Here is a 9,496-nt window from a genome sequence, read left to right as displayed (position 1 = left end):
CATCTCTCCCAAGTGGATATTCGCTCTTTCCCCTGACCCATCTGTCTATCTCCTCATTTGAATTCCATGCTGTCACAGTCACTAGCCCATTCAAGCTTAACATCCTTGTCATTTATCAGCCTCCAGGTTCCCTTAGAGAGTTCATCAATGAGCTTGACGCCTTGATAAGTTCCTTTCCTGAGGATGGCTCACCCCTCACAGTTCTGGGTGACTTTAACCTCCCTACGTCTGCCTTTGACTCATGCCTCCTTCTTTCCTCTTTTGACCTCACCGTCCCCCCTTACACACAAAGCAGGCAATACGCTTGACCTCATCTTTACTAGATGCTGTTCTTCTACTAATCTCACTGCAACTCCCCTCCAAGTCTCTGATCACTACTTTGTATCCTTTTCTCTCTCGCTCTCCTCCAACACTACTCACTCTGCCCCTACTCAGATGGTAATGTGCCGTCACAACTGTCACTCTCTCTCTCCTGCTACTCTCTCCTCTTCCATCATATCATCTCTTCCCTCTGCTAAATCCTTCTCCCTCCGATCTCCTGATTCTGCCTCCTCAACCCTCCTCTCCTCCCTTTCTGCATCTTTTGACTCTCTATGTCCCCTATCCTCCCGGCCGGCTCGGTCCTCCCCTTCTGCTCCGTGGCTTGACGACTCATTGCGAGCTCACAGAAGAGGGCTCCGGGCAGCCGAGCGGAAATTGAGGAAAACTAGACTCCCTGCGGACCTGTCATCTTTTCACTCCCTCCTCTCTACATTCTCTTCATCTGTTTCTGCTGCTAAAGCCACTTTCTACCACTCTAAATTTCAAGCCTCTGCCTCTAACCCTAGGAAGCTCTTTGCCACCTTCTCCTCCCTGCTGAATCCTCCTCCCCCTCCCTCCTCCCTCTCTGTGGATGACTTCGTCAACCATTTTCAAAAGAAGGTTGACGACATCCGATCCTCATTTATTAAGTCAAATGACACCGCTGGTCCTGCTCACACTGCCCTACCCTATGCTTTGACTTCTTTCTCCCCTCTCTCTCCAGATGAAATCTTGCGACTTGTGACGGCCGGCCGCCCAACAACCTGGCCGCTTGACCCTATCCCCTCCTCTCTTCTCCAGACCACTTCCGGAGACCTTCTCCCTTACCTCACCTCGCTCATCAACTCATCCTTGACCGCTGGCCATGTCCCTTCCGTCTTCAAGAGAGCGAGAGTTGCATCCTCCTCAAAAAACCTACACTCGATCCCTCCGATGTCAACAACTACAGACCAGTATCCCTTCTTTCTTTTCTCTCCAAAACTCTTGAGCGTGCCGTCTCTAGCCAACTCTCCTGTTATCTCTCTCAGAATGACCTTCTTGATCCAAACCAGTCAGGTTAAGACTGGTCATTCAACTGAGACTGCTCTTCTCTGTGTCACGGAGGCTCTCCGCACTGTTAAAGCTAACTCTCTCTCCTCTGCTCTTATGCTTCTAGATCTATCCGCTGCCTTTGATACTGTGAACCATCAGATCCTCCTTTCCACCCTCTCCGAGTTGGGTATCTCCGGCGCTGCTCACTCTTGAATTTGCGTCCTACCTGACAGGTCGCTCCTACCAGGTGGTGTGGCGAGAATCTGTCTCCGCACCACGTGCTCTCACCACTGGTGTCCCCCAGGGCTCAGTTCTAGGACCTCTCCTATTCTCTCTATACACCAAGTCACTTGGCTCTGTCATATCCTCACATGGTCTCTCCTATCATTGCTACGCAGACGACACACAATTCATTTTCTCCTTTCCCCCTTCTGATAACCAGGTGGCGAATCGCATCTCTGCATGTCTGTCAGACATATCAGTGTGGATGTCGGATCACCACCTCAAGCTGAACCTCGGCAAGACGGAGCTGCTCTTCCTCCCGGGGAAGGACTGCCCGCTCCATGATCTTGCCATCACGGTTGACAACTCCATTGTGTCCTCCTCCCAGAGTGCAAAGAACCTTGGCGTGACCCTGGACAACACCCTGTCATTCTCCGCTAACATCAAAGCAGTGACCCGATCCTGCAGGTTCATGCTCTACAACATTCGCAGAGTACGACCCTACCTTACCCAGGAAGCGGCACAGGTCCCAATCCAGGCACTTGTCATCGCCCGTCTGGATTACTGCAACTCGCTGTTGGCTGGGCTCCCTGCCTGTGCCATTAAACCCCTACAACTTATCCAGAACGCTGCAGCCCATCTGGTGTTCAACCTTCCCAAGTTCTCTCATGTCACCCCGCTCCTCCGCACACTCCACTGGCTTCCAGTTGAGGCTCGCATCTACTACAAGACCATGGTTCTTGCCTACGGAGCTGTGAGGGGAACGGCACCTCCTTACCTTCAGGCTCTGATCCTACACCCAAACGAGGGCACTACGTTCATCCACCTCTGGCCTGCTAGCCCCCCTACCTCTACGGAAGCACAGTTCCCGCTCAGCCCAGTCAAAGCTATTCGCTGCTCTGGCACCCCAATGGTGGAACAAGCTCCCCCACGACGCCAGGACAGTGGATTCACTGACCACCTTCTGGAGACACTTGAAACCCTACCTCTTTAAGGAATACCTGGAATAGTATAAAGTAATCCTTCTTCCCCCACCCCCCATAAAAATAAAATATTAAATAAAAAGGTGGTTGTCCCACTGGCTATCATAAGTTGAATGCACCAATTTGTAAGTCGCTCTGGATAAGGGCGTCTGCTAAATGATGTAAATGTAAATATCATTGAAATTAATCCATTGTTTCAGTACAAAAATAATTGCAGCCCAATTAGAAATATACTATCCTCACTTACCAGATTTATACTATTAACTACATGTGAAGACACAGCACTGGGAAGGAGACAGGGAACACATAACTAGAGGTGTTCATCATTACACACACACACACATGCAAAGAGAGAGCGAGTCCAGACACCATTTGCAGTCAACTCTGCACACAGCCATCTTCCAGCCCATTAAACTCTGTAATGGAATGAGGCAAGCTGGAGCCTACTGGCAGCACCTTCTGTACTGTGTGTGTGTGTGTGTGTGTGTGTGCTCTTTGCATAATGTCTGCTTCCCTCCCTGCTCACGTAGTGCATGTGACAGAGCCAAGGAAAACCCCCAGAGCAAGAAAGGGTGAGTATTGGTCACTCTCTCTCACTATCCCATTCTCTCTCCCTCCATCACTCTCTTCCTCCCTTGCCTTCACTATCTCTCACACACACACATTCTATTGCCCATAGAAATGAAGAGTGCTCTCTACCTTTTTTCACTCTCCCTTTCTTTTGGTCTCTTTCTATAGCAGCAACAAGCTCTGGATGTTAGGCTAATCCAGTGGCCTTACTGACTGAATGGAGCATTTCTCTCATTTGTATCTCTCTCTCTGGTTCATAACCTGATTTTCAGCCCTAAGGCTGGGGTCGCCTCACTGTCTGTGTGTGTGTGTGGTGAGGGTTGGTTCATCCTCAGTGCTGCTAGCACTATAACTCATAGGGGAAGACTACAGCACTGCTCATGACAGATTCCTCTGACACACACGTGAGTGCACGCACATACAGAGAGCTATTTTCTTCCACAAGCAGTGAAATCTGTGTGTGTGCGCATTCCTGTGTGTTGACAGTAAGTTAATTCTCAGTCCTTCTAGCACTGGGTTGTCTCACCGGGGAAACTAGAGCTCTACTGACAGATTGTGTGTTTTGATGGTTGGTTTATTCTCAGCCTGCACGCAACAGAGAGGGCGAGCGAGAGATGCACACGCTGCTGCAGGGAGTTAGGGGAAGGGTAGAGGTTAGGGGATGTGTTGAAATGGAGCAGAACCATAGTAAGCTAGCTCCAGTACTGAGGATTGGTACTGTTGGTTGGTCCGTTGTGAAGATTATTGTAAAAGTAATAGTCGCCACATACTATAGTAAATCTCATTGCGGGACATATTCAAGTTGATGGTGATAGGTCAGGTGCAACCATGTGAAAAATATACAGCCACTCTTGGAGGGAAAAAAAAGTTGATTAAATTGCCTCTTCTTGGCATTGTAGCCTTCATCAGGGTATGTCTGATAATCTTGACAGTGGTGTTGTGGTTTCTAGAGCTCTTCATATCTTACCAGTGAATAGAATTGTCAGTACTCATTCAGTGTTCATCCTTGTACCCATTATCTTGAGGTGAACACAAACAAACAAGCAATAACAAACCTAACCAGACCCCAGATGATGTAGCATAGGGTCACAGCTCGTTGCTGTTGGAGGTTGGATCGTTGTAGTGATTCATTATAATACGAATGGTATCAATGCCTTCCTGGACTTGGGGTAGTCTTCGAATTTCTGAAGGTACCACCTAGAGAGGAAGAAAGACAGGAGGACATGAATTCAGAATTATAGTGTTACAAGTGTCCCCTTTAGCTCAGTTGGTAGAGCATGGCGCTTGCAACGCCAGGGTTGTGGGTTCATTTCCCACGTGGGGCCAGTATGAAAAAGGTATGCACTCACTAACTGTAAGTCGCTCTAGATAAGAGCATCTGCTAAATGACTAAAATTTAAAATGTTAAAGGTGTAGTTCACCCCAAACCGTGTGTGTGTGTGTGTGTGTGTGTGTGTGTGTGTGTGTGTGTGTGTGTGTGTGTGTGTGTGTTTCCTACCTGTGGTGAGCGAAGGCTCTGCTGGCAAGAACAATGAGAGTGAAGATGGAGAAGGATGCGCTGTGGACAGAATGAGCCGCCAGGGCAAATCCCGCCCACTCTGTTATTTCGCCAAAGAAGTTTGCTCCAGACACATACTCAAACAGCCCACCTACAAGAGAGAACATAAGACAGGGTAGAACCCGTGATGTACAGTATCTAAACCCTGGATTGCTGTAAAAGGCTTTGAAGCCACCGGTTGACCATACTGGCACTCCCCAGAAGAATGAATGGCGCCCCCTATCAGTCATCTAGTGTATGTGTATATATATATATATATATATATATATATATATATATATATATATATATATATATATATATATATATATATATTATATCATTGGGTAGAACCACAGCAACAGTTACCACAGCTATGTGACTAACCAGGCCTGTGTCTATTGCAATAATAATAATAATAATAATATGCCATTTAGCAGACGCTTTTATCCAAAGTGACATACAGTCATGCGTGCATCATTTTTTTTTGTGTATGGGTGGTCCCGGGGATCGAACCCACTACCTTGGCGTTACAAGCGCCGTGCTCTACCAGCTGAGCTAAAGAGGACCACCTTGTCACCTGCGCCAGTCAAGATTCCACTAATCCAAAGTCTACATTTTAGTAATTTAGCAGACGCTCTTATCCAGAGCGACTTACAGTAGTGAGTTAACACATTTTCATACTTTTTTTCATACTGGTCCCCCGTGGGAATTTAACCCACAACCCTGCCATTGCAACCGCCATGCTCTACCAACTGAGCTACACGGTACATTCATGGCATTCGTGGGAGCTAAAACAGAGTTAGTTTACTTTTTAAAAATTAAAAAAATATACTAAAAACAGAAATACATGTTTACATATACACACACACACATACACATATACACAAATGTTTAGTGGTGGGCACCAAAATCGTACCGATATAAGCACGGCATATTGTGTTATCGGTTTATCCTTGCTGTTAACCTACACTATTGTGTAAAAGTGAATTCATGACTGTTCCTGCAGTCACAAAACCTTCTCACAGGCTCTCTACTTAGCATACTTAACAGCCATTGTATTCAAGCTAGGTTAGGCCCCCAGAACATTCACACCTGGCCAAATGGACAATCAGGAAGCAGTTATCTGAATTTCACAAAGCCGTGGAAGAGAAGTCCACACAGTTGCAATGTTATTCATTCAAACAGACATGATATCGATATCGGTTCGATAAAATGCAACCGATGTCAATATAAAAAATATTGTATCTTGGTCCAAGATGTTTGTGTTGTCTTGCCAACTTCTATGATCATTCATTGGCTTGTCAGTTTGAAAATGTATTCACACTATTGTAAGACGCTCTGTATAAGAGTGTCTGCTAAATGACTCAAATGTCAAATGTAATGTCAAGGAGTTGGCTATACAGTACAAACAGGTCTGGGACCAGGTTATAGCCATTGTACTATGATCGTGAGCTCTATCAAGATCTATCCATCCTAGGCTGCAATCCAGAAACCCCACCTCCTCTGATACAATTTCACACACTTGACTCATCAAGACCATTCAAATTCTCATTGTGGTTGGATAATTGGAGAAAGAGATCCCTAATATCATTTTATAAACTGCAGTTAAGTAAAGCATTTCAATAGAGGCATTATTACAAAAGGAAGAATAACATTTGTCTTTAGGAGTGTTTATCTACCCGTTTCAATTTCTTCAGGTCTCTGGTCAGTTTCCGGTGAAACGGTAGCATTGTAATTCAGATCCTTTCTCACGGTCTCTCTGGTTTCAAACCACTTCTAAGTCACTAAAGGTTGATCTCAATTCTGAGTGTTGAGGTCATAGACGGATAAATACGGTAGCATAAAAAATAACATTCATAAACACGGCACTAAAGACCATAGATGGCTGATGTCCTCCCTCCCTGCTTGAACACAGACTGTGTACAGCCACTGCCTCCACCACTCCTCTTCTAAAATGATCAAGTTTCTCTGGATTCCAGGAGTGCCTGCAGTTTCTGCAGGGCGGCAGGTAGCCTAACGGTTACAAACGTTGGACCAGTAACTGAAAGGTCACTGGTTTGAATTCCCGAGCCAACTAGGTGAAAAATCTGTCTGTGCCCTTGAGCAAGGCACTTAACCCAAATTGCTCCTGTAAGTCGCTCTGCTAAATGACTAAAATGTTTCATACGGTGTGGCTAGACTTACTGCATTCTTCTGTCTCTACTGTAAAAAATCTTTATTGCTTTAGGGTGGACAGGTTTCAAGGTACAAGGTGATGGTTTCTACCCTCTCTGGTGCTGTGTTATAGTGACACTGTACGCTCTGTAACCCTGGATTTAAATAGAATACTGGTTCCACCCTCTGAAAATAGGAAACTCTCTGTGTTAAGCAACACTTTGACCTCTACGTGAACATCAGTGTGCTACTATGGTTGTAGCTAGCACAGACACATTTTAATAGAATACTGGTTCCATCCTCTGAAAATAGGAAACTCTCTGTGTTAAGTAACACTTTGACCTCTACGTGAACATCAGTGTGCTACTATGGTTGTAGCTAGCACAGACACATTTTAATAGAATACTGGTTCCATCCTCTGAAAATAGGAAACTCTCTGTGTTAAGTAACACTTTGACCTCTACGTGAACATCAGTGTGCTACTATGGTTGTAGCTAGCACAGACACATTTTAATAGAATACTGGTTCCATCCTCTGAAAATAGGAAACTCTCTGTGTTAAGCAACACTTTGACCTCTACGTGAACATCAGTGTGCTACTATGGTTGTAGCTAGCACAGACACATTTTACACCCATTATTTACAATGTGTTCAGATAGCCGTGAGAGAACGGATGTGAAAATGTTACAGCACGCTGTCCAAAACGGTATATGGTCAGGGGAAGCCTGTCTCTCTCTCTGCTCTCCCCCCTCTCTCTCTCCCTCCCCGGTGCGGAGGCTGTGACTCACACATACACAGGAAAGAGCATGCAGCAACTCAGTGAGATCAGCCTCTGTGGGACTTAAACCAGTGACCCTGCAATTCCAGGGCAAATGCACAACATTCTGAGGCCATGAATGTGCAGACCTCTAGGCATGCACGGTCTGTAACTAAAGGAACAAGCAGTTTCTCCCTCCTCCCATCACTATACGCCTGCCATGCCAATGAGATACTCCACTGCATGTAGAAGAAGATTCAGGACCAGTGCTTTACAAGGAAACTTCCAGACAGTGGTTTTTGATTGGCCAGAACAGCAGAACCTGCAGGTAACAGGTAGAAGGTATCTTACCTGTTGGTGTCTTGTAGCCGGTCTCTCCGGGCTTCCGTAGGTTCCTCAGAATGTGGTCAGAGTGAACGTTCACCAACCAACCCACCAACCACAGCGCAGAGCCTGAAAATCAACCAATGGGGAAGCTGCTTTATAATGACAATGTGTATAAGACTACCAATGAGGTGAAAATGAGGAAATGTAAGGTATTTTTGGATAGCATGACGTGGCATAACTCTAGAACGATCAGGACCGATACATAAATAAATTAATAGAACATATTGAAATAGACAACTGTGTAATGTGTGGTTTATGCATTAATATAGACCTATGCTGTATGTCATGTCAGCCATGTCTCTTACCTGTGATGAAGCAGGGGCTTGTAACCCAATCAGCAGGGTACTCTGCATAGTGGCTCAGGTATCTGACCTGCATGTAGCTATTATAGATGCAGAACACAAAGGCCAGGGCGAATGATGCAAATGGTGTAGATTTCCCTCCACGAATTAAAAATGGATAGATGAGAGATCTAGAAGAAAAAATATAACCGATTAATAATAATTTCACCACCAGTTGTCTAGGATGCATGTGTCTCATGGCTGGGAATGCACTGCATTTCAGTTACAACGTTGGCACATAATTTAGGCATGTGTTATTATTACAATTGAGAATTAAATTGCATATGAGGTGGTACTCTGGGCAGAGCAAAATGTAGTTGGTGGTACAGTAACCAAAAAAGTTTGAGAACCACTGACCTAGAAGACATGACAGGTAGTGTTTGTCAAAGTAACACTGTACTTTACATGCATACAAAGTACTATCTACTAACCACTGGGTCTTACCTTTGCACATAGTGGCAGAAGTACATGACCAGCAGTAACTGATTGGGAAGATGAGTGGTTTTCGCAGCAGAAGTCCACAGCACAAGGCACAGTGGCACCAGAAAAGCAGGTAGCTCCTGAACGAACCAGGCGAATTTGACGTTGACGGGGAATCCATATCTGCTTGTTGCGTATCTGCCATATGGGACATTCTCAAAGAGTAAAGTTATGAAGGTACAAGCAGCCATGAAAATCATGAAGTATGCCAGGCAGTCCAAAACATACAACTCTTCTGTCTCGGAGGAGAAAAGCTTTGAAAGAATACTCTCCATCTTTACTAGATAAGCTGCAAATAGAGACAGAACTGTAAGAAATTTGTTTTTAATTCAAAACAATGTAACTACATGAATGTATCCAAGGCAATAATGAACACATATGTCACTTGCACAAGTATGCTACTGCGATCAACTCACTGGTCTGCCCAGTTCCATCGTCCAATCATAAGGACAGATAAAGGAGCCTGAATCCTAATAAACCAATTGAGTCGCTTAGTTTTGCATAGTCATTATCCAGCCAATAGAACATGGATACAATGTTATTCAACTATAAGGTGTGTTCAGGAGAAACCACCACATTGTGGTAAAAATATAAAATTACAGTAATTTTAGATTAATTCCATAACATATTTATGCAAACTGCCGTTTAAAAAACAAAAACAAATTATATATCCCTTGCCCCTTGTTTCCTTAACTGGCGAGGAATAAGCCATGGACACTATCGTTGATCAG

General features: G+C 44.9%; 1 protein-coding gene across 1 annotated transcript; it reads right to left on the bottom strand.

The window, feature by feature from the left end:
* Positions 1–2,642: 2,642 nt before the first annotated feature.
* Positions 2,643–9,193, bottom strand: srd5a1 (steroid-5-alpha-reductase, alpha polypeptide 1 (3-oxo-5 alpha-steroid delta 4-dehydrogenase alpha 1)). Its single transcript, XM_041903407.2, has 5 exons — positions 8,730–9,193; positions 8,250–8,416; positions 7,909–8,010; positions 4,606–4,756; positions 2,643–4,304 (listed from the first exon to the last, which is right to left on the bottom strand). Exons 1-5 carry the CDS (start codon positions 9,038–9,040, stop codon positions 4,238–4,240), a joined length of 798 nt encoding a protein of 265 aa, XP_041759341.1. The 5' UTR covers positions 9,041–9,193; the 3' UTR covers positions 2,643–4,237.
* Positions 9,194–9,496: the final 303 nt, after the last annotated feature.

This window comes from Coregonus clupeaformis, chromosome 17, assembly GCF_020615455.1.
Source record: "Coregonus clupeaformis isolate EN_2021a chromosome 17, ASM2061545v1, whole genome shotgun sequence".
NCBI classification, from domain to species: Eukaryota; Metazoa; Chordata; class Actinopteri; order Salmoniformes; family Salmonidae; genus Coregonus; species Coregonus clupeaformis.
The sequence above is the reverse complement of the archived record's forward strand: the minus strand, read 5'-3'. Positions and strand labels throughout refer to the sequence as shown.